Source organism: Typopeltis vanoorti, chromosome 2, assembly GCF_054136105.1.
Source record: "Typopeltis vanoorti isolate ZY-2024b chromosome 2, IOZ_Tvanoo_1.0, whole genome shotgun sequence".
Lineage (NCBI taxonomy): Eukaryota > Metazoa > Arthropoda > Arachnida > Uropygi > Thelyphonidae > Typopeltis > Typopeltis vanoorti.
In genome coordinates this window covers 171,811,630-171,837,995 of record NC_143550.1, presented here as the reverse complement: position 1 = coordinate 171,837,995, position 26,366 = coordinate 171,811,630, and the positions used below count along the sequence as shown (strand labels likewise).

The 26,366-nt window shown below is 37.3% G+C and overlaps 1 protein-coding gene across 1 annotated transcript in view; it reads left to right on the top strand.

Annotated features, from left to right (window-relative positions):
* Nop17l (PIH1 domain-containing protein Nop17-like) overlaps positions 1–26,366 on the top strand; it is a 187,808-nt gene that overhangs the window by 46,628 nt on the left and 114,814 nt on the right. The window contains exon 4 of the mRNA XM_090409634.1: positions 22,711–22,775. Coding sequence (XP_090265760.1) covers positions 22,711–22,775 — 65 coding nt within the window. The remainder of the gene's footprint in view (positions 1–22,710; positions 22,776–26,366) is intronic.

The following is a 26,366-nucleotide window of genomic DNA, read 5'->3' as shown; positions in this document are numbered from 1 at the left end:
ATAACATCGTCCGTAAAGCAAAGATCTGACATTAACATCTCCCACTTTCATATCATGTTTAATACCACTTTCCTTCATAATGTGATCCATATATATAACGAATAACAGAGGGGATAATGTACATCCTTGTCTCACACCAGGTTTAACATTAAACCAATTTCCTGTACTTCCTTCAATTTTAACTGCTGACTTAGAAATAAATAAAGACTAAGTAAACTTTCAAATAGTATTCCTTGATATAATGCCCCATTGACACTGTGGGGTTTCGAATAGCTTCTCTCTTGGCACCTTGTCATATGCCTTTTCCAGATCTACAAGTGAAAAACAAGCTGGATTCAGCCTCTATTTGGCCTGAATCCAGCTTGTTTTTCACCAAGCTTCTCTTCCACAATTCTTCTCAAACGTTACTCAAGTATACTCGCATATATCTTACCAGGCACACTCAGTAGAGAAATACTGCTGTAATTCTCCCATTCAGTTTTATTTCCCTTTTTATATGTGGGTACTATTAGAACTCTACTCAAATCATCGGGAATTCGTCCCTCTGTGCAGACCTGAGCTATGCAGTGCAGCCACTCTAAGACTTTTATACCTCCATACTTGAGCATTTCTGGTCAAATATCATCTATTCCTGCTGCCTTTCCACATTTCAGCTTTTTAATGTCTTTTTCTACTTCGAGTATGAATATGTTTTCCTGACTGCATGCTTGGTCAGTGTTTTTTACCACTCTGCTGTCATCACTGCTTGTTTCATTTAGCAATTTTTCAAAGTAATTACTCTATACTTCGAGGATATATTTTTCTACTGTTTTCATGTCACATTTATCATCTCTCATTCCTTTTACAGCACTCTTCCCTCTATTTCTGAGCTTCTTCAACAACCTCCAGAATATCTTGCTACCTTCTTGGTATTTATTTTCTATGTTCTTACCAAACTCCTCCCATATATTTATTTAGCTAGTTTTACACAGTGTTTAGCTTTCTTACATTTGTCTCTGTATTCTCTAAGAGCACAAGCTTACTTATTTGCCAAGAACTTTTGATGTTTTCTTCTTTTCTTTCACTGCTTCTTTAACTTCCTGTGTTCACCGTGGATTTCTGATTTTTCTATCCTTGCAAACACCCTCACCACATGCTTCTCTGGCTGAATCAATCTGTGCTTTCTTCAGTGATTGCCACTGAATCTCCAAGGTTTGGTTCCTGTTCTCATAACTCTTTCATTTTTTCTTCAATCATGTTTGTCTGTTTTAGTCAACAGTTTACATCTGAGAGATGCTCAACTTTTATTTGCTTTAAAACTTACTTATATGTTATTCTTTTCAATACGAAATTCAATTTTTTCCTGCTGTAGACTAAGTGGTGATCACTTCCAGTTTCAAACCCTGTACACCAGGGAGAAAACGTCACTATCGACAATAACATAGTCAATGAGACTTTTCTTATTCCTTGCCTCTTCTCTCCATGTGAATTTGTGCATATTATAATGTTGGAACATGGAGTTAGTAATAAACAGTCCATGTCCTGAGCAGAAATCCAACAGGTATTTGCCATTATTATTAGCTTTGCTCTTTTCTCCAAATTTTCCCAAAATATTTTTGTATGTCTGACAATCATTTCCTACTCTGCTATTTAGATCCCCAACAAGGACCAACTTTTCCTTTTTCATTGTATCAGATGCTTTCTCTAAAGCATTAAAAAATTCCTCCACTTCTACCTTAGTAGAACTTTCTGTGGGACCATAGGCACAAATAATTCTCATTGTCCAGTTCCCCATTCTCATATTTACCCACATCACTCTACTTGAGATTGCCTGCCATTCAAGAAGATTAGCCTTGTATTTAGTGTTGAATACTATGGCTACTCCTTCTTTTCCTTGATTGTCATTGCCTGAATATAACATTTTGTATTTATTGTTCAGAAAGATCTCAATAGTTTTTGTCATTTTTGTTTTAGTCATGCCTATTATATCGATCTGCTACTTATCTAATTCCTCAGCTAGCTCCATTTCTTTGCCATTCAAGCTTCTTATGTGGATAGTACTGATCTTGAACTCTGGTGATGTTGAGTTGAGGTGGGTTTTAGGATTTGTTACATTAGCTGACTTTTTTCAGTTTGCCCTGGTTCCCTGGTAAAAATAACGGGAGCCTTTTTTAACTGGGCAATGTCCCAGCTGGCATGAAATTCTGTCATGTTGTACCAACGTTTTTTATTTTGGTTTAAGCCAATAAGAATAATATTTGGTCAGCTAAATCCCAAATTGCCATCCCATCCTTGTTCATTTAGTATCCAGATTGATACCTAACAGGGTGCACCACGAGAAGGTGAGGATTGGTCATTAGGTCAGAAGCCCTGATCGGTTCTCCACTTTCCTTTAAAGGCTATGTGGAGGTCTTCGGTCAGTTATATAGCTTTGACCCTTTGCATCCCTATTTAATTTTCCACCTTCATTAAAATTTTTGTCTTAGTAGCTGAAATCTTTTACTTGTTCTATAGGTTCTCCATTCACAGTGCAGTTGAAATTTTCATTGCGTCTGCCTATTTTCATTTTCTTTGTCTTGTTATGGGGTGATTAAGGGTCAAAGCTGTATAACTGAGAGGAGACCTCCACATTGCCTTTAAAGGAATGAGGAGAACCGACCAGTTACTCTGACCCAATTTCCAATTCTCACCTTCTCGTGGTGCACCCTTTTGGGTATCTACCTGGATACTGAACCATTGAGGATGGGCTGAAAATTTGGGATTTAGCCAACCAAATTGTATTCTTATTGGCTTAAACCAATATAGATAATGATGGTACAACATCACAAAATTTCATTCCAGCTGGGGTGTCCCCCGGTTAAACAAGGCCCCCGTTTTTTCGCCAGGGAACCAGGGCGAACAGCGAAAAGTCAGCTACTGGAACAAATCTGAAAGCACACCCCAACTCAACATCTCCAGAGTTAAGGATCGGTACTATCAACATAAGAAGTCTGAATAACCAAGAAATGGAGCTAGCTGAGGAATTAGATAAGTACCAGATCGATATAATAGGCGTGACTGAAACAAAAATGACAAAAACTATTGAGATCTTTCTGAACAATAAATACAAAATGTTATATTCAGGAAATGACACTCAAGGAAAAGGAGTAGCCATAGTATTCAACACAAAATACAAGGCTAATCTTCTTGAATGGCAGGCAATCTCAAGTAGAATGATGTGGGCAAATATCAGAATGGGGAATTGGACAATGAGACTTATTTGTGCCTATGGTCCCACAGAAGGTTCTACTAAGGTAGAAGTGGAGGAATTTTTTGATGCTTTAGAAAAAGCAACTGACACAATGAAAAGGGAAAAGTTGGACCTTGTTGGGGATCTAAATAGCAGAGTAGGAAATGATTGTCAGACGTACAAAAATATTTTGGGAAAATTTGGAGAAAAGAGCAAAGCTAATAATAATGACAAATACCTGTTGGATTTCTGCTCATGAGGACATGGACTGGTTATTACTAACACCATGTTTCAACATAAAAATGTGCACAAATTCACATGGAGAGAAGAGGCAAGGAATAAGAAAAGTCTCATTGACTATGTTATTGTTGATAGTGATGTTTTCTCTCTTGTGCAGGACACCAGAGTGTACACAGGATTTGAAATTGGTAACGATCACTATTTAGTCTTGAGCAGGATAAAATTGAATTTCATACTGAAAAGAATAACATGTAAGAAAGTTTTAAAGCGAAAAAAAGTTGAGCAGCTCTCAGATGTGAACTGTAGAATAAAATACACAAAGATTATTGAAGAAAAAATGAAAGAGTTTGATAACAGGAACCAAACCTTGGAGATTCAGTAGCAATCCTTGAAGAAAACCCTGATCGATTCAGCCAGAGAGGCATGTGGTGAGGTTGTCTGCAAGGATCCATGGTGGACACAGGAAGTTAAAGAGGCAGTGAAGGAAGAGAAGAAAGCATATCAAAAGTTCCTTGCAAATAAATCAGCTTGTGCTCTTGGAGAATACAGAGACAAATGTAAGAAAGCTAAACAGTGTGTAAAACTAGCTAAACAAAAATCACGGGAGGACTTTGATAAGAACATTATCAAGAAAGTGGTAAGATGTTCTGGAGGTTGTTGAAGAAGCATAGAAATGGAGGAAAGAGTGCTGTAAAAGGAATTAGAGATGATAAAGGTACATGAAAACAGGAGAAAAGATATCCTTGAAGTATGGGGAAATTACTTCGAAAAATTGCTAAATGAAACAAGCATTGAATGCACAGTGGTAAAAAACACTCAACAGGCATACAATCAGGAATGCATATCCATACTTGAAGTAGAAAAAGCCACCAAAGGCTTGAAATGTGTAAAGGCAGCAGGAGTAGATGATATTCGACCAGAATTGCTGAAATACGGTGGTATAAAAGTCTTACAGTGGCTGCACTGCATAGTTCAGAAAGCTTGGACAGAGGGACGAATTCCCGATGATTGGAGTAGAGTTCTAATAGTACCCATATATAAAAAGTGAAATAAAACTGAATGTAAGAATTACAGAGGCATTTCCCTACTGAGTGTTCCTGGTAAGATTTTTGCAATTATACTTGAGAAACGGTTGAGAAAAATTGTGGAAGAAAAGCTTGGTAAAGAACAAGCTGGATTCAGGTCAAATAGAGGCTGTCAGGATAAGATCTTCACTTTACTACAAATAGTTGAGAAAGCATGGGAATATAACAAAGATCTGTATTTAAGTTTTGTAAATCTGGAAAAGGCATATGACAAGGTTCCAAGAGAGAAGCTATTCAATACGCTATCAATGGAGCATTATATCAAGCAATACTTAGTCTGTACTTCAGTTGTAATTTAGCAGTTAGAATTGAAGGAAGTACAAGAAGATGGTTTAATGTTAAATCTGGGCTGAGACAAGGATGTATATTATCCCATCTGTTATTCATTATCTATATGGATCACATTATGAAGGAAAGTGGTATTAAATATGATATCAAAATTGGAGATGTTAATGTCAACTCTTTGCTTTATATGGACGATGTTATATTTCTAAATAAATCCACTACAAGTTTGCAAGAGTCCCTGACTAAATTGAATAACTGTTGTAATAGATATGGTATGAAGCTCAACATTAAAAAGAGAAAGACAATGAAAATAGGTAGAATTGTTGTAAATGTCAATTGTGTTGTGAACAGGGAACCTGTTGAACAAGTAAGACATTTCAGCTACTTAGGCATAAGTAGCTGAAATGTCTTACTGAAGGAATAAGAAAAATCTCATTGACTATGTTATTGTTGATAGTGATGTTTTCTCTCTTGTGCAGGACACCAGAGTGTACAGAGGATTTGAAATTGGTAGTGATCACTATTTAGTCTTGAGCAGGATAAAATTGAATTTCATACTGAAAAGAATAACATTTAAGAAAGTTTTAAAGCGAATAAAAGTTGAGCAGCTCTCAGATGTGAACTGTAGACTAAAATACACAAAGATTATTGAAGAAAAAATGAAAGAGTTTGATAACAGGAACCAAACCTTGGAGATTCAGTGGCAAGCCTTGAAGAAAACCCTGATTGATTCAACCAGACAGGCATGTGGTTAGGTTGTCTGCAAGGATAGAGTAATCAGATCTCCATGGTGGACACAGGAAGTTAAAGAGGCAGCGAAGGAAAAGAAGAAAACATATTAAAAGTTCCTGACAATAAAGTCAGCTTGTGCTCTTAGAGAATACAGAGACAAATGTAAGAAAGCTAAACACTGTGTAAAACTAGCTAAACAAAAGTCATGGGAGGACTTTGGCATAGAAAATAAATATCAAGAAGGTGGTAAGATATTCTGGAGGTTGTTGAAGAAGCTTAGAAATGGAGGAAAGAGTGCTGTAAAAGAAGTTAGAGATGATATAGGTAACATGAAAACGGGAGAAAAAGATATCCTTGAAGTATGGAGTAATTACTTTGAAAAACTGCTAAATGAAACAAGCAGTGATGACAGCACAGCGGTAATAAACACTGACCAGGTATGCAGTCAGGAATACATATCCATACTTGAAGTAGAAAAAGCCATTAAAGGCTTGAAATGTGGAAAGGCAGCAGGAGTAGATGATATTCGACCAGAAATGCTGAAGTATGGTGTATAAGAGTCTTACAGTGGCTGCACTGCATAGTTCAGAAAGCCTGGACAGAGGGACGAATTCCCGATGATTGGAGTAGAGCTATCATAGTACCCATATATAAAAAGGGAAATAAAACTGAATGTGAGAATTACAGAGGTATTTCCCTACTGAGTGTTCCTGGCAAGATATATGCAAGTATACTTGAGAAATGGTTGAGAAGAATTGTGGAAGAAAAGCTGGGTGAAGAACAAGCTGGATTCAGGCCAAATAGAGCCTGTCAGGATCAGATCTTCACTTTATGACAAATAGTCGAGAAAGCATGGGAATATAACAAAGATCTGTATTTAAGTTTTGTCGATTTGGAGAAGTCATATGAAAAGGTGCCAAGAGAGAAGCTATTCAATACGCTGCAGTTATATGGTGTGAATGGGGCATTATATCAAGCAATACTTAGTCTTTATTTGAGTTGTAAGTCAGCAGTTAGAATTGCAGGAAGTACAGGAAGATGGTTTAATGTTAAATCTGGTGTGAGACAAGGATGTACATTATCCCCTCTGTTATTCATTGTCTGTATGGATCTTATTATGAAGGAAAGTGGTATTAAAAATGATATTGAAATTAGAGATGTTAATGTCAGCTCTTTGCTTTATGCGGATGATGATACTTCTAAATAAATCCGTTACAAGTCTGCAAGATTCTCTGACTAAATTGAATAGCTTTTGTAATAGATATGGTATGAAAGTGAACAATAAAAAGACAAAGACAATGAAAATAGGTAGAATTGTTGTAAATGTCAATTGTGTTGTGAACGGGGAACCTGTTGAACAAGTAAGACATTTCAGCTACTTAGGCACGATTTTTACTGAAGATGGTAAATTAAATATGGAAATAGACAACAGAATCAGCAAAGCTGGTATGGTGGGAAGTCAATTCAATAAATTCATATGGAATAAGAGAGAAATTAGTCGGAACACTAAATTAGCTGTATACGAGGCAGTGTTCAAACCAGTTTTAACGTATGTATCTGAGAGCTGGGTCAGAAGTAAAACACTTGACCAAAGACCAGAGGCCACAGATATGAGAGTCCTGAGAAAGATTAGAGGCATGAACAGATGGCATCAATGGCAATATCATATTTAAAACGAGGTTATTAGGAAAGAACTTGACATTGTCGGCATCCTGGAATGCATTAGCAGGGCTAATATCATGTGGTATGGTCACTTAAACAGAATAAAAGGGGAAAGATTTGCAAAACAAGTGTTCTCTGTCAATTTATCAGGAAAACGACCCAGAGGAAGACCAAGATGTAGGTGGATTGATATGGTACAAAGTGCCTTAGATGATAGAAATATAAGATCCGATAATGTTGGAGTCTTGACAAGTAACAGACTGATTTGGAGGAAAATTGTAGATAGGAAGTTAGTAATGATGTAATTTTCTTCATGTAGTACTATCATATCCTGTACACCGCTTGAGGGTACATGGCAGGAATTTGATGATGATGATGATATATGGGTACTATCAGAGCTCTACTCCAATCATCTGGTATCAGATTATTGGAGGCGTCCCTCTGCTCAGACCTTCTGAATTATGCAGTGCAGGCATTGTAAGACTTTTATACCTCCATACTTGAGCATTTCTGGTTGAATGTCATCGGCCAGTTGAATACCAGCTGAAAGAATATATATTTTTTTTAAATCATAATTTTACTGACTAATAACACCTGATAAGGTAATATAAAAATTTTAATTAAAACACAACTAGTTTCTTCAGAATGCCGATTTCTTCAGGTGTACAAATTATCACAAACTGGAAAATAGCAAGATAAAACATGGACTTCTCATATAAACAAGTTAGGAATAACAACAGTCAAATGTGAACTGGCATCCACATGGCAGGTGTAGTCTGAGGCGTTAGTGAGTGGGAACTATCTCAAGACTTCCAGAAAGGAATTATTGCGCTGTGTGATTCAGGTAAGCTATAACTTAAATTGCTGTTCATGTGTGAGGGATCCTGAACTATTTCTTTTGATTGTAAGATGCGTCCTTCTAGTTCATCAGTGCATTTATGGACATTTGTAGTAAGATTCCAGTCTATCTGGTGTTGATGCTCTTCTAAATTAGTGTTGGCAGAGAAAAGGACATGACTGAGAGGGCGCTTGCACAGGTTCTGTTGTAAGAGATATCATGTTCATGCTCTTCGAGGCGTAATGAGACCGACTTATCGGTTTACCCATAATGTGGTTTACCACAACTGCAGATGATTTTATAAACTCCTGGGAAATGAAGTTGGTTATGTTTTGGCTTGGGTTGACTTAGGAAAGAACGAAGTTTTGGTAGAGTAGTGAAGTAAGTTCTTACGTTGAATTTCTTCATAATTTTCAACAATTTTGGTGATAGAGAACTTACGTACGGTAATTGAATGTGTGCAATAGGATTGGAGTTATGTTCTTGCCGATTTGGCATATGTGGGTCTAGACGGTTTGCAATGCTTTGAGCTGGGTATCCATTCTTTAGGAAGGTGGTTAAGTTCTATTTGAAGATCTTCTTCTGAAATTAGAGATCTCGCTTGATGAGCCAGAGTGGAAATAATACAGAGCTTCTGGAAGTGATGAGAGGAGGCATGTAAGTTGTGAGTTGTTTTTCAAAACAACTCACAACTTACATGTATCTGTGTGAGTTGTTTTTCAATAAATCTAAAATTTGAGACAATCTGGCCTCCTAGTGATCTTTAAATCTAAAAAAGGCGAGGATGCCATTCACCTCGAGTTCTGATGTGAATTCGATGTTATGGTGGCGATTGTTCAAATGATATAAGAAGGTTTGTAAATTCTCTTGACTATATTCCCAGATGAGGAAGATATCATCCATGTATCGCAGCCACAGTTTGGGTTTTAATGTATCGCTTGAAATAGCATTTTCTTCAGTCTTCGAGAAATATGTTGGCTAACACTAGAGATAACAGGCTGCCCATGGCTAAGCCGCTGGTTTGTTTATAGATTTTTCCTTCAAATGAGAAATAGCCGGAGTTTATGCAATGTATTATTGGAGAAAAAAATTTTTTGGAGACTTTGTTTTTTAGTAGATTGAGGACTTTTTCTGTGGGAACATTTGTAAAGAGAGAGACAGTATCAAAACTAACCATTCTGTCAGATTCCTTGAGTTGTAAATTTTTTACCTTAGATATAAAATCTTCAGAGTTTTTGATATATGAGGAGGAATTTGTTTCTGATAAATGAGGAGGAGGAACAGATCAGAATCGGAGTGCTCACCGCTCTCGCTTGATAGTAAAGGGATAAATGCGTAAGATGTTTTAAGGAAGAGGCAAAGTATTTGGACAGGTTGTAAGTAGGTGAGTCAATGCCTTCAACTATCAGTGTTAAAGGTGTGTCTGCTTTGTGAATCTTTGGAAGGCCGTACAAACGGGGAATTAGTGGGTGAAGAGAACGGAGTGATAGCCTGGTGTGTCTTGGAAGTTCCAAAGTTTATTTGAGAAGGTTGTTGGTTCGGTTATGCAATTCCCTCATAGGGTCACTTTGTGAAAGAGAGTATGTATCTGGTATTAATAAGTCGTTGATCTTGGAACGATAATCAGATCTGTCTAGGAGGACTGTTGCATTACTTTTGTCTGCTGGCAGGATAATAATGTCATTGTTATTACGAAGATGATGGATAGCTTTTCTTTCAGTACGAGATAAATTATTTGCAGGCCTACGACTGTTGTTTATTGTAAAAATAGCTTCAATTCTGAGTAGGTTTCCTACTTGTTTTGGGAGCTGTGAGGCAGCCTTTTCTACTTTGGTTAGAAAGAGTTCCTTTGGAGTATAGGTAGGAGATGGGACGAAGTTGAGCCCTTTAGACAGTACGCTTATTTCTGCTGAAGAAAGGGTTTGTGAGGATTTGTTTATGACAACATTTTTTAGATCTTATAAACCAGTTGAAGATGGACGAGTTTGTTCCTGTTTAAGGTGATTAAATCTCCTAATGAGAGACAATTTATTGATGTGTTGGGATCTAGAAGCATGGTGTGAGCTGATATTTTTAATCTCATTCCAAGATGTGTTATCTAAAGACGAAATCAGGCTAATTTCTAATGCATCTTTTTTAGAGAATGCTGAAGCTAAAACATATTTAGTGTCTGCAATCCTTTCATTTAACAGTTCAAGTTTTGATTTTAGGTAAATATTATGTGCACGGTTTGTGCGAATAGATTCCTTAAATTGTAAAAACTTGGGAATGATAGAGTGGAACTTGCATCTTTTCGAGAAGACTAACCTGTTTATAAAAAGTCCAATCTTTTCCAGAATCTTCTGATACTCCTTAATGCATTGTTGAGTAACCTCATCAGAAGGTAAATAGATATTGTAACTGGTATTTACTCGGATTGTAGACATTTTAAATCATAATTTTACTGACTAAGAACACTGAGATAAGGTAATATAAAAACTTTAATTAAAACACAACTAGTTTCGTCGGAATGCTGACTTCTTCAGGTGTACAAATTATCACAAACTGGAAAATAGCATTGTATATAATTGTATAAAATAAACTAAACGAGAGTGCAAAAAATGCATCGTCATTTACAAACCTATTTCAACAAGGGCTCTTACTATTGTATTCTTAACTCTACATTTTTTTAATTTATTTTATTTTTTTGATGTGGTTATTTTTTCTTTAGACATTTTCTTTAGTTCTGTAAGTGGCTTTGAGCTTGGCATCTGAAACACTCATAAATTCATAGTAAGGATATTTAAGGCACATTTGCCATTCTTGTCTAATGGTTTTAGAGAGAATTTTTATTGCTATAAAAAATATTTAATGTTTTGTTAACTCTAGTCAAACAATAGTAAGGGAACTTTGTTTGAATCCATTCAACTTTCTTGGAAAATATTTCAGAACTTGCTTAAGGGTCAAAGGTATGTTCTCTACATAACTTTTAAGGAATGTGGAGAATTGACTGGTGCTTCTAATTTTTTTTTATATTACATGACACCTCCAGGGAGTCTAAAGACTCATCGAGTGAGTGCACCTGCACAACTCTGTCTTCACCACTCAATCCACCAACTACACCATTGTCATCTACCGCCCATCACCACTGGTAGTGCATCCTGTTGCAATACTGTGCAAATGAGGATGGACTGATAATTTTTGATTTAGCTGATCAAATTGTATTTTTATTGGCTTAAACGAAAATAAATATAGTGCAGTTATGACAGAATTTCATTCCTGCTTGTTTAACCAAGTGACGCTTGGTTAAACAAGACCCCCCCCCCCCCCCTCAACACACTCACACACACACTGGTTTTGTCAGGGAACTATGGCAAACAGTGAAAAGTAGTTGTTACTGGAATGAACAAGTCCAAATCACCATCAGCAGAATTCAGAATTGGCATCAGTGGAAAAAGAAGTGGAACTAGAACGTGAGAAGTAAAGTCAACATAACTAGTGCTACTGAAACAAAGAAAACCAGGTGAGATTCTTTTAAATAACAAATACAAGTTATTAAATTCTACAGTAATGATCAGTAAAGGAATGTGTAGCTATAATATTCATCATTTGCATGAGGATAATTTCCTGGAAAACAGAAATATCAAGTAGTCATGTGGACAAATATCAAAATGGATTATTGGACAATGAGGCTCACTTGTGTCTCTACTTAGAAAGAAAGTTAGTCTACTAAGGATGAAGTGGAGGGATTTTTTGAGTCAGAAAAGCCTTTGTAATGGTAAGAACCTACTGGATTTCTATGCAGGAGAGGGATTAGTCATTATTAATAACATGTTCTAGCATTAAAATGGGTACAAATTCACATGGAGAAGAAGAAAAGTCTCATTGAGTATGTTAATAGTGATATCTTCATGCTGGTTCAGGATGTAACATATAGACGACTTGAAAGAGGGAATGATCACCATTTAGTTTTGAGCAGGATAAAATAGACTACCATAGTGAAAAAAGAAAAGAGTATAAGAACGGTTTTTATTATTATCATCATCATCATCATCATCAAATTCCTGCTATGTACCCTCAAGGGGTGTACAGGCTTGTGCTTTTTATTATTATTATTATTATTACGGGTATCTCCATGGAGTCAGTAGACTCATCATGGGAGACCCAAACTATCAAAACAGTATCTATCATATCTCTTCTTGAATTCATTTACAGACGAAGAATTCACAACTGAGACAGGCAATGCATTCCACTCATTCACCACCCTCCAGGCGAAAAACCTTGTTCTCACACCCTTGTTAACCACACTTTTCCTTAATTTCCAGGGATGACCTCTTGTACTTCCATCACTATCACACAGCTGAAACATTTCCCCTGCATCAATCTTATAAAAACCTTTTAGTAATTTAAATGTTTCTATCATATTCCCTCTTCTCTGCCTATCAACCAACCTCTGCAATCCACAAGCTCTCATTCTATCAATGTGAGGAGCATTGTTTACATCACTCACCAACTTAGTCACTCTCCTCTGAACCCTCTCTACAACCTCCTCATCTCCAAGGAATCCAGGTGACCAGACCTGAGCACAGTAATCCAAATGTGGAAGTATCAACACTTTATAAAGGGGAATAATAACCTCTTTATCTCTGGATGTTAGTGTGTTCCTCAATAACCAAGTAATTCTATGTGCAATCTTGGACACCTTAGCAATGTGTCCCCTAAAAAGAATAAAACTTGAGCATCTGTCAGAGGTGAACCATGGGCTTGAATGTGCAAATATTATTAAAGAAAAAAATGAGTTTGATGTCAAAAATCAAACTTTCAAAACTCAGTGGCAGATTCCAAAGAAAGCACTGAATCAGTCAGTGAAGCTCAGAGTGCATGCTAATTTACTTGCTGGGAACTTTCTATATGCTTTCTTCTTTTCCATGACTCCCTCTTTTAACTTCTTGGCAAGTCAGTCAGCATGCACTCAGATAAGATGCAAAGAAAAATATAAAGAAAGTAGAATCTGTGTAAGATCAGTTTAACAAATGATTTGGTAAAACTTTGGTAAGAATATTAAAGACCAAACATCAGTAATGGCAAAATATTTCAGAGGCTATTGAAAAGCTTAGAAATGGAGGAAAGAGTACTGTAAAAGAAATCAAAAATTATAAAGGTGATATAAAAACTGAAAATAAAGATATCCTAGATGTTTGGAGTAATTATTTAGAAAGACTGTTAAATGAAATAATGAGTAACAGAATAGTTGTAGAAAATATTCAAGAGAAATGCAGTCAGGAGTATACATATCAAATTTGATATAGAAAAAGCCATTAAAAAAATCAAATGTGCAAAGACATTTGGACTGAATGATATTCAGCCAAAAATGCTCAGTTATAGAGTATAAAAGTTTTACAACTGGACTACATAATCCAGAAATCATAGTTAGGAGGAGGAGGTTGAATTTGAGATGATTAAAGTAGTTCTCATAATGTCCACCTTAAGAAGGGAATTAAATTTGAATGTGAGAATTACAGAGGAATTCCTTTAGTGAGTGTTTCAGGTAAGATTTATGCAAGCATACTGAGAAGAGACTGAGAAAAATTGTGTCAGGATGAGATTTTTCACCTTAATACAAATAGTTGAGAAAACATAAGGATGTACCGTGGGTCAGTATTTGAGTTTGGTTGATCTGGAAAAGGCAAATGACAAAGTGCCCAGAGAAAAGCTTCAAAATGTTAGATATATGGTGTGAATGGTACATTATCTTTCTGTATAGTAATTGTATTGGTCCTGCACAAAGGTCTACACGTTGAAATCACGTCTGTTGATCATCCAGATCTCCTTGCAACTTGTCAGCTCTGTGATATGTTTTTTGTATCGTATTATTTTATGAAATGATAAAATTGAATAACTTCATTTGTCATTTGTTCTGAATCATTTCATAATTACATACCACTTGGCTCACATTAATGTAATTTTTTCCCAGTCACAGTGTCATATTCCTCCTATCAGTCATTTTTTGAACTAATTTTTTTTTATAGTCAAAGTCTTTTCCCCATGATCTAGTTAGGGTACCCACCTAGTTTGAGGATATTTTGTCTGCTGGTTCTCTTTCTCTCTCTCTCTCTCTCTACAGATTGCTCTGAATAGGGGTACTTTAATTTGAAACATCCCGTATGTATGCGCGCGCACGCACACACACACACACACACACACACATCTACACCTATAGAGGAGATGTAATTCTGTAACAGCTTGTTATTCTGCCATAGGTGTGAAAAAAATGTATAGAAATGTGGACCGTGCATTCCAAATGAACAGAAATGTCTTAAGAAGCAACTGACTGCATCTCCAGAATTAGGGGAATTGTTTTGCCATTTTCCATGCCCTTGGAACTCCACCAGAGCTGAGACTTAAAGAACCTAGTTAGAGGCATTGCCAATTCCTTTGCACATTCTTGCAAAACCCGAGCTGATATCCCATCTAATTCCACAGCTGTATTTACATTGAGATTTTGCAATATCCTAAGAAGCTCCATTTCTTCCGCCTCTGTTTTTGCATCAGTGTCTGTCACATATGTGACAGACACATCAGTGGCAAAGTGGTCACTCAGTAACTCAACTATTTTATCTACTTCTGTCACCTTGTGACCATCATCACTCATTAAGTTTAATCTACCATAGTTATTCTTCCTCGTGCTTGCCGTGTAACAAAATAACCCTTTATGATTTTCTTGGCTTGATTCTTCTTGTAATCTGATTTTGCCTTCCTTACCATGTTGGTCACCTTTCTTTTCTGAGCCTTGTACTGTTCATGAGTTTACTGGTCACCTTTTTCCTTATATATCTTCTAAGCATTTTCTTCTTCTCAGTTCATACTTAATGATATTACTTATCCATCTAACTTCTACCTGATTAACCCTTGTTATTTTATAAATCTTCACACTGAAATGCAGTGCTATATACTATGGTCTACCAGTGCAAAGGCTGATGCCTTTGCCCCAATAGGGTACAAATTCCTATTGGGGCAAAGTCAAAATACATCAGGATCTATCCTACATCGTATGAGATTATTATTATTATTATTTTACATCTCCTGGGAGTCCAAGGACTCATCAAAGGAGGGCACCTGCTCTACAACTCTGTCTCCACCATTCAATCACCAACTGACCGCCACTACACCAACGCCATCTACCTCCGACCACCACTGGTATTTCCACAGACAATCACAATCATCCATGCCCATGGCGTTATATAGAAACAGGTATCAATCTTAGGGGCTGTTCCTGAAATCTGCCACAGAACTATAACATTCTTCAAATTTAAATAGAAAAGATTGCCTCACCTTACCCTTTTATGGGAGACAATTATCATGAGATTTTCAGTGAAATGAGCAAAATATTATCACTGAATCCACAGAGGGCAAAGTCACAACTTCAGGATCTTGCCTTTTTGTACAATTAGTCTTCCTAATGGTGTGTCTGTGCACACAGGCAGTGTATATCTTTGTGCTCAAGAAGATGCCTTGGTGAACAAGGCAAAATATCAATCTTAACAATTTAATAACTAAATTTTATCCCTAGATACTAATTAATTATTAGCTGGTAATGAACACCTCATTCTAGAAGATATTCTATAAGTCATTTGTTGGTGACGATGCCATGCCACCAGTGTGCCATACAAAGCTCTAAACAACAAGATCTTAATGTCTGCCAAAGTAATGCCTATAGAAATTGTTTCTGTAACTCTCATTGCACCATACAACATGAAGGGAGATGGTAGCACTAGTGAAATGAGGAGCTGCCCCAAACTCCTCTTCAATTTGTCGAGCAAGATCTATATTCTGCTCATAATATGAGACCGTGTTCCTATGACTGACAACAAGTAGGCACCCAGTACCCACTATCTGTATATCAATAACTCTTTCATCATTCTTTGCAATTAAATCAGGCTTTCTAACATCCGATTGAAAAACCGGTTGAAAAACAAAGGTTGGGAGATTGCAGTTCAACTGCAATCTCCCAACCTTTGTTTTTCAACCGGTTATTTAATATGTAGACCACGGCATCATGCTGCTTCACCCAAATACCATGATTTTGAAAACAACACTGGGCAATATGAGAAACGGTTTCACTGTAGCTGCAGCCTTCCCCTACAACTTCTATCGCCTCTGCTGCGGGTTGTGTGGGCCCTTGTGGGCAGGGCATTGATTCTAGCCCTGATTAAGTTAATAAATTCGTAACCAGGTAGGAGTCTAGTACCTTCTCATATTCATTGATGCTGGGGGAGCACTGAATTTGATCCATAAAGTGATGCACCATCGACAGAGCTATATAGCTGTGTAGCCCGATTCTTATGCTTTGCCAATGCAGTCTCTATCAGTTAATCTTGATACTTGGTCCATCCTGTAGTATGCCGAAAGTCTTCCTGGATAACAGGACAATGAAATGCATCTCTGCAAATTTGAGAAATCGATGTTTCTAATTTCTTAATTCTATTATAATGGAGGTTTGGAATAAGCCAGCTGAGGGAAGGGATACCAAGTCTGCCATCCTTCACTTTGGCATGAAAATAGGCATCGGGGGCATCTAAAGGAAGCCTAAGCCATGAACGAATGGCAGAGCGAATAGCCCTTTCCATTTGGGACCGTACTGAGATATAGGTATGCCCGAGTATCAACATATGATAGTACCTAGGGTGCAAATAATTTGAAAGGAGGAAAAGCCTTTGCTGTGGTTTGAGAGGAGCTTTTCTTAAAAATGACAAAGCATTTAAAGAGAAGGGAATAGAAGACCATTCTTATGGTGTAAAGATGTTACCAAGGTATCTCCATTCCTTCAGGACAGTAAAGGCAATGTAGTGGCCTACCGTGCAGGAAAAACTTGAGATTTTCGACTTTTAGCTTTTTGTCATGCCCCGAATGGTCAAGTGCTAATGAGCAGAACTTTTCCACATTTATGGTAAGACCTCTAACATGAAAGAAGTCTACTACTTGGTCAAGGAGTTCCTGCAGACCTACCTAAGTGGAGGCACGAGAATTAGGTCATCCACAAAGGCTATAGCATCAAAAGAAGAAGCATCAAGTGAGTAACCAATATGATTAGGTAGAGAACGAAGAAAATCATCAATGATGCAGTTGAAGAAAAGAGAGGATAGAGGGTCACCTTGGCAAACAGCCTGAAGTGCGGGAATAGAAGTCGCACAGGCTCCAATGTTAATAGTTAGAGAATTATTAGAGTATAACTCTAAAACATATGAAAGATAGAATCTGGACAGCCTGCAGTAGGTAGTGGTCTTAAAATAGCAGTAAGAGAAACACTATCAAAAGCTTTAAAAGTCCACGGAAGCCATAAACAAAGGCTTAAGACATCGGTGGGAATCAGAAAGGAAGGCAGAATGAATATATTATAGATGTTCTCAGCACAGCCATCTGAAGGGACAAAGGCTCTCTGCCAAAACATCATGTTGGATACACTTTTGCAGTCTGTTGACTAACACTTTATGATAAAGTCGAAGATCCTGTAATCTGCAGGATCTTGTATCCTTCTTTGGGATATAGTTCTTGAGTTCCATAAATAAGGTGAAATAACTTTAGTTGATAGGAAAATGTTCAGAAGATCTTGAAGGATCTGAATATGCACTTTTCTTAAATGTGACACTGGAAAGCCATCATGGCCAGAAATGCTGAATTACTAGGGTGTAAAGCTGATTCAGTTTCTTCATGTGATGCGGGAGAACAAATGGCTGATTCAGGGACAGACCCAAGCACACAAGGCTGGCTTGATCAGGTAAATTCAGTGGTGAAGTGGAGAAAACAGTACTCCAAAACTCCACAAAATCTTTGTGCTGTTCTTCGGAGAGAGAGGTAGAGATCCCCCATCGGTATAGTTTTTGCATCACCCCCCCACAGTTCTTCTTATATAATGCTTGCATTTCTGCATAAGCCCTCTTCCTCAATCGTCTACGTGAAGGTGGACTTCGAGGGTGGGGGATGTCTTGGTTGTTGAGGCTGATGCTGCTGCTGAGAAAATACATTTTGGAGATGATCTTGAAGTTTACTGGTGATATCATGCTTAAAATGAACACGAATAATGTCTTTAAGAGTTATTTGATTATATTCAGATAGAGGTTAATGGTCTAAAGCTGATGCTAACTTGGAAATCAGAGCCTTTGTTGCTAAATCTGTTTGTCGAAAATTAACTTCATGTTGAGTAGGAATGGAAGGCAGGGTGGGAGATATGGAAATATTACCCATCCCACCATTCCTAGAAAGTTCTGTAAGCTCATTAACAAGCTGTTTGCAACCTGTTAGTCTTCGATGACTTTTAATATCATGAAAAGTACAATGAGGCAGCACATCAGCCAAAGCCCAATTTAAGTTCCTAACACCACCAAACGAACTTCATGGGCAGCAAGAATATGCTCCTCCTCTGAACTCCAGCTTGCATTGGCGTGATAATAAATTTATACCTCAAGAAGCAAAAAAGCTTTTTAGAATACTGGAAGATAATGGAAGTATTAATATTAATACAATACTACAAGAGTTTACAAAATTTTATGACCAATGTCTTTCTTACATTGAGCTTTGGGAAAACAGTTTTGTGGAGCAGAATCTTTTACTTGGATAAACAACAATGAATTACCGTATTTGCCGGCGTATAAGACGCACTGGCCTATAAGACGCAACCCCTTTTTTGTACACATTTTTTAGGAAAAAACTTTATCACTGAATATTATAATGAATTTACAGTATTTCAAATATAAAGTAATAAGTCGGTCTACTTTCAACAAATACCTAATCTAACTAGGAAAGAGTACCCACCTTTTAATCTTCTTCGTCAAAATGGTTTATTAATACAGACATATAAAGGCTGAAGCTGACTAGTTAGACCTCCTGGAATTACAGCTAAGTTTTCAATTTCTTGAGTTTATTTTTAGCATCTGTTCTGTGAGAACAAAACTGATCCTATACTAGCAAGGCAGGCTTCTTCAACAGTCCACCAGGGCGCCTAGACCAAATTTTACCTATGAGTTTGAGAACAGGAATCAAACCTTAGAGATTCAGTGGCAAACTCTGAAGGAAACATTGATTGATTCTGCCAGAGAGGCATGTGGTGAGGTTGTGTGCAAGGATAAAAAAATCAGAACTCCCTGGTGGACACAGGAAGTTAAAGAGGCAGTGAAGGAAAAGAAGAAAGCATATCAAAAGTTCCTGGCAAATAAGTCAGCTTTTTCTCTTACAGAATACAGAGACAAATGTAAGAAAGCTAAACAGTGTGTAAAACTAGCTAAACAAAAGTCATGGGAGGACTTTGGCAAGAATATAGAAAATAAATATCAAGAAGGTGGCAAAATATTCTGGAGGTTGTTGAAGAAGCTTAGGAATGGAGGAAAGAGTGCTGTAAAAGGAATTAGAGATGATAAAGGTGAAATGAAAACAGGAGAAAAAGATATCCTTGAAGTATGGAGTAATTACTTTGAAAAACTGCTAAATGAAACAAGCAGTGATGACAGCACAGTGATAAAAAACACTGACCAGGCATGCAGTCAGGAATACATATCCATACTTGAAGTAGAAAAAGCCATCAAAGGCTTGAAATGTGGAAAGGCAGCAGGAGTAGATGATATTCGACCAGAAATGCTGAAGTATGGTGGTATAAGAGTCTTACAGTGGCTGCACTGCATAGTTCAGAAAGTCTGGACAGAGGGATGAATTCCCGATGATTGGAGTAGAGCTCTCATAGTACCCATATATAAAAAGGGAAATAAAACTGAATGTGAGAATTACAGAGGTATTTCCCTACTGAGTGTTCCTGGCAAGATCTATGCAAGTATACTTGAGAAACGGTTGAGAAGAATTGTGGAAGAAAAGCTTGGTGAAGAACAAGCTGGATTCAGGCCAAATAGAGGCTGTCAGGATCAGATCTTCACTTTACGACAAATAGTCGAGAAAGCATGGGAATATAACAAAGATCTGTATTTAAGTTTTGTCGATTTGGAAAAGGCATATGACAAGGTGCCAAGAGAGAAGCTATTCAATACGCTGAAGTTATATGGTGTCAATGGGGCATTATATCAAGCAATACTTAGTCTTTATTTGAGTTGTGAGTCAGCAGTTAGAATTGAAGGAAGTACAGGAAGATGGTTTAGTGTTAAATCTGGTGTGAGACAAGGATGTACATTATCCCCTCTGTTATTCATTATCTATATGGATCACATTATGAAGGAATGTGGTATTAAACCTGATATCAAAATTGGAGATGTTAATGTCAGCTCTTTGCTTTATGCGGATGATGTTATACTTCTAAATAAATCCGCTACAAGTCTGCAAGATTCTCTGACTAAATTGAATAGCTGTTGTAATAGATATGGTATGAAGGTCAGCAATAAAAAGACAAAGACAATGAAAATAGGCAGAATCATTGAAAATGTCAACTGTGTTGTGGAGAACCTGTGGAACAAGTAAAACATTTCAGCTACTTAGGCACAGTTTTTACTGAAGATGGTAAACTAAATATAGAAATAGACAACAGAATCAGCAAAGCTGGTATCGTGGGAAGTCAATTGAATAAATTCATATGGAATAAGAAAGAAATTAGTCGGAACACTAAATTAGCTGTATACAAGACTGTGTTCAAACCAATTTTAACTTATGGATCTGAGAGCTGGGTCAGAAGTAAAATACTTGACCAAAGACTAGGGACCACAGATATGAGAGTCCTGAGAAAGATTAGAGGCGTGAACAGATGGCATCAATGGCAATATCATATTAAAAATGAGGATATTAGGAAAGACCTTGACATTGTCAGCATCCAGGAATGCATTAGCAGAGCTAATCTCAGATGGTATGGTCACTTAAATAGAATGGGAGAGGAAAGATTAGCAAAACAAGTGTTCTCTGCCAGGTTTGCAGGAAAACGACCCAGAGGAAGACCAAGATATAGGTGGATTGATACGGTACAAAGTGCCTTAGACGATAGAAATATAAGATCTGATAATGTTGGAGTCTTGACAAGTAACAGACTGATTTGGAGGAAAATTGTAGATAGGAAGTTAGTAATGATGTAATTTTTTCATGTAGTACTGTCATATCCTGTACACCCCTTGAGGGTACATGGCAGGAATTTGATGATGATGATGATGATGATGGTTATGTTTATTATGAGTTGCTTTTTTTAGATCCTCTTCCTGATTCTGCCAAGTTCTTATCATTTTCTCAGTTGGGGAGAGCCCGAAATGCCTCTCTGCAGCCCTGTTTCCATGTTCTTTAGCACACGTAATCACACATAGCTTGTATGCAATATTCTGGCAATGGCGACTTTTTTCAGCCATAATTTACCAAGGAATTTAGAGAAAATTTAATGGCAGAAATTTATCACCGTTTACAACAACTATGACAACAATTGGAAAATTTAAATGAACATGAACACAGCTGTGATCATCAATGACAGTGCATGTGCATCCACTGAACTCTACATAGCTGGAATGCTCTCACAACCACAAGGAAGCAAGAAAGAAATCGCGTAACTCGGAACAGAGAAAATTTCCAGAAATGAAAGTATATAATTAAAAACTGAGTGTCGGCGTATAAGACGCATCCTGTTTTTCAGACCTATTTTCAAAGAAAAAAAGCACGTCTTATATGCCAGCAAATATGGTTACTTGGTCGGAAATTGAAGCTTCAGGTGAAAAAATTAATGAAACTCTTGCAAATAATGCAATAAACATGGATGAACTGTTTGATGAAGTAGTGATTGCAAAAGCTTTTTGGTTGGCAGACTATGACATTTTGAAAAATACAAGTTGCGAAGAAAAATGGATACAACTATTCAGTCATTTCAAAGAAAAGAACATTTTGTTGCCCAATCTTGTCCAAATTATAGAATACATTTTCAGCCTGCTAGGCACATCTTCGCCTGTTGAAAGGATATTCTCAATAATGAATAATATATAGTCTGAAGAAAGAGGTAGAATGGCTGAATCAACAGTAAAAGCTGTATTGTGCTGCAAACTTAATAGTGAAATAAATTGTAGTGAATTTTTCGACGCAATTAAAAATAACAAAGAATTTTTAAAGAAAGTTCACGCTAGTGATAAATATTAATAACTTTTTAATAATAAGTTATGTTCAGTTAAGAGTAATTAAAAATTATTACTACGAAATGTTTTTTTTTTTGTTAACTACTCCGTTATTTAGCCTTTTGAATCATAAGTACTTAGCGTAGAAGACGTTACTTTCTGTTTTGAGCAAACTCTCAAAAATGTCCCGGTTTGATAAAAAAAAAAAAAAAAATTTTATGGTAAGTCTACTTATAACTTTTGTCGAGGTTGCACTAACCAGTACCAAAAACTCCTCCTCCTTGTTCCTGATACTTCTAGCATTAATATATAGAAACTGCAACATCCCTTTAGGTTCCCACCCACCTTTACTTCCTGTATTGACTATCCTATTCAAGATTTTTGTTTGGGAGACTAGATCCTGCATTTAGTCATTCCCACATTCACTCGTCTCTTGAGTGCCTTCACGCAAACTCACTTGCTTCCAACTTAATTGCTTAAGTTTTCCTGAATTTGTGCTTCAGCATGCTCAGTGAACAAAACTTGCTGTAGACACTATAATATGCATACATTTTGTTGTAAAATGTTTTATACAATGTATAAAAGTTCTATTTGATTTTTTTTTTCTTTTTTAAGGGTTGGAGAATATTATAGAAAGTGATGATGCTAGTGTTGTAATATCTCCAAGTGCAGATGACCAGGTAAAATAAGTTCAGCTAAATCTTACTTTAGAATACTTTCTACATTTATATCTCATCCAGAGATTTTTATTTAATAAGGTTAAAACACCTTATGGTAACTTGTTCTGGTAAAATACTTATAAGCTCTGTACTACTAAAATCTTGGTATTTCTAGCCTGGCTCCCACTGATGAGACCTCGATAAAGGTCAAAACCGGTCTGGGTAGTGGCCCCTTGCCTTTAATACATAGTATCTTATATCTCCTCAAGGAGATGGGCTGTGCATTAAGGGTAAATATTAAGAATAGTGATCAGAGCTTATTCCACTTTTACCATGAGTTGCCTTGACTTGCACTACTTTGAGGGTCAGCTAGACTTCCAATACGTGCAGGCACAAACTTGACTTGTTTGTCTGTTTGCTTACTTGGGAAATGGAGTAAAACCAAGTTTAAAATAGCTTGGTATCTTTAACATTTATTATACCCAAGGTAAAATACTTTCTATATATATATAGAAAGTTTTTTTTTTTTTTTTTTAATGAAGAATTGAATGACTAGAACCAAGATTTAAGTAAAAAGGTTTTAATATAAAAACACAACTAGTTTCGGCCTGCAACAGCCTTTATCGGGTGACATTATAAAAAAAATAAATAAAAATAACTTTTTTTTTTTTTTTTTTTGATGATGAATGTTGCAAAGATGAACTAGAGAGAAAAATCGTGGAATCTAGAGAAATCATCTTCAATCCTGTTCATCTAAATAATAACTTGAGCTACAACCTCCCAGATAGTCATTCAGCTGTAATCATGTACTGGCGTTCACGTGATGCTGCAAGCACGCACTCTTCCAACAATGCAACAAACGAAAGAACAGCTTTAAATACAACTACAATGTTTTCATGCTAATTATGTATAGAGACTCTCTATGTTGTTCATAGTCTTTTAACCTTCAGTGTTTAGTGTTTTTTCTTTTTTTTCTCTTTTATAATGTCATTTTATAATGGGTTGGTGGTGGAATAATAATGTACAAGTGGCAGTAACAGCTAAGAGGAAGGCAAAGCAGAAGTAGGATGAGTCGAGTGAAAGAGGACAGAGGTATATAGAGAGAGAAAGCAAGAAGCCAAGAGAGTTGTGGCACAGGTGAAGGCCATGGCATATCAAGATCTGTATGATCAATTAGAAGCAAAGGAAGGACAGAGAAAAATTTACCAACTAGCAAAATGTAGAAATAAAGCAGCAAAAGACATCTTACATGTGAGGCAGATCAAAGATGCTGAAGGAAGAGTATTATGGAGGGATGTGGACATAAGAAACAGATGGAGAATATACTTTGAGGGACTTTTGAATGAGGAAAATGCAAGGACTCACAGAGAAGATGGGCAGCCTTCTGAGGGGATGGTGCAGAACATCAGTAGAGTGGAAGTGACAGAGGCCATGAAGAGGATGAGGAATGGAAATCAGTGGACCCTGACAGGATTCCAGTGGAGGCATGGAAGGCACTGGGGGAAGAGGGAATTGACCTGCTGTTGGACCTGTTCGTGAAAGTTTGCCAACAGGAAAATATACCCGAGGAATGGAGGGAGAGTACTCTTGTCCCCATCTACAAGGGTAAAGGGGATGCACAAGACTGTAAAAATTACAGAGGAATAAAGTTGATGTCCCACACAATGAAAATCCAAGAAAGGGTTCTTGATGGTAGATTGAGTAAGGAGGTGGAGATTGCAAAGGAACAATTTGGCTTCATGCATAGTAGATCAACAACAGATGCTATCTTTGGGTTACGGCAGATGATGGAAAAGTTTCGAGAGAAACAACGGGAGCTACATCTGGCATTTATTGATCTGGAGAAAGCATACGATAGAGTGCCAAGGCAAGAAGTCTGGAGGTGTCTGAGGGAGAAGAAGGTTCCGGAGAAATATGTCAGGTTGGTGCGGGAAATGTACAGAAATGTGAAGGCAAGTGTTTGGACCTCTCTGGGACAGACAGAAAGTTTTTAAGTAACAGTTGGCTTGCATCAAGGGTCAGCATTAAGTCCATTTCTGTTTAACATTGTGATGGAGGTAGTGACGGAGGAGGTGAGAAAAGATGCGCCTTGGACAATGTTGTATGCAGATGATATCTTGCTGTGTGCAGATTCAAGAGAAGAAGCGGGAACTAAACTGGAAAGATGGAGAAAAGTACTGGAAGAGAGAGGTATGAGACTGAGCAGAAGTAAGACAGAGTATATGTGTTGCACGGTGGCCGGCAGCCAGAAGACAGACCTGGAGCTGGAAGGAAATGTCATCAGGAAGGTGAGGGACTTTAGATACTTAGGTTCAACAGTGGAAGAAGATGGAGGAGCTGAGAAGGAAGTGGGATGCAGGATACAAGCGAGTTGGAGGAACTGAAGGGAGATGGCTGGAGTGTTATGCAATAAGAGGGTGCCGATCAATCTGAAAAGCAAAATCTATAGGACAGTAGTGAGGCCAGCAATGACGTATGCTATAGAAACTGTGGCCCTGAGGAAAAATAACATCAGCAGGATGGAAGTAGCAGAGACGAGAATATTTAGGTGGATGTGCGGTGTGACCAGAAAGGATCGTCTGAGAAATGACTGTGAGGAGAACAGTGACAGTTACGAATTTAGGAGAGAAGATATAGGAAGCAAGGTTGAGATGTTTTGGTCATGTGATGAGGAGGGAGGACGAATATGTGGGAAGAAGGGTCATGCAGATGGATGTGCAAGGAAGGAGGATGCGTGGGCGGCCAAAGAAGAGATGGAGGGAGCTGGTAGAAGAGGACTTGAGGATGAAGAACTTGGATGTGGTGACAGCCCAAGACAGGAGGATGTGGAGGAGACTCATCATCAACAGTGACCCCACTTAAGTGGGAGAAGCTGCAGAAGAAGAAGAAGAATGTCACCTGATGAAGGCTGTTACAGGCCGAAACTAGTTGTGTTTTTATATTAAAACCTTTTTACTTAAATCTCGGTTCTAGTCATTCAATTTTTCATAAAAATATGTATGTTAACCGAGTTAATGATCATTCTTTCGTATATATATGTGTGTGTGTGTGTTTATGCAAATAATACCCATGAATGATTGTGTAAACCTACCAGACTATTAGTACCTTGTGTGAGCTAAGAGTCAGATAATCTAGAACCTCTGCTATAGACCAAATACAAAACTTACTTCATGCCTCCAATAAGCAAGACAGTAATCTCACACTGGGTGGTGAAATTCATAATACATAAAGACATTCATAAACATCCCTGATTACAGTGGTATTTGAACTCGCAAACTGTTGGTCAGATTTGAAGGTACTATCCACTTGGCTAATCAGGACTGTGATGATGACGATAGCAATGCTGAGTTAGTGGAACAAAGTGAGTGGGCTCTATCATTTAGTGGTTATATGCCATGTTTCTGTTGCCTACTGAATTCTTCCGTAAGTATGTGCTTCTGGTGAACAGACCAGTTAAGGGTGTCATCAAAAATTAGAGGAAGTAGATCATCTTGAAAGGGTAATTTTTCAATTTTTGTTATGAATTTTTTATCCAAGTGTGGAAATACTGATTTTTTTATAAATGAAGTTAATGAGCTCTTATTCAGAGTAGGGTACTATGGCATAGTTGAA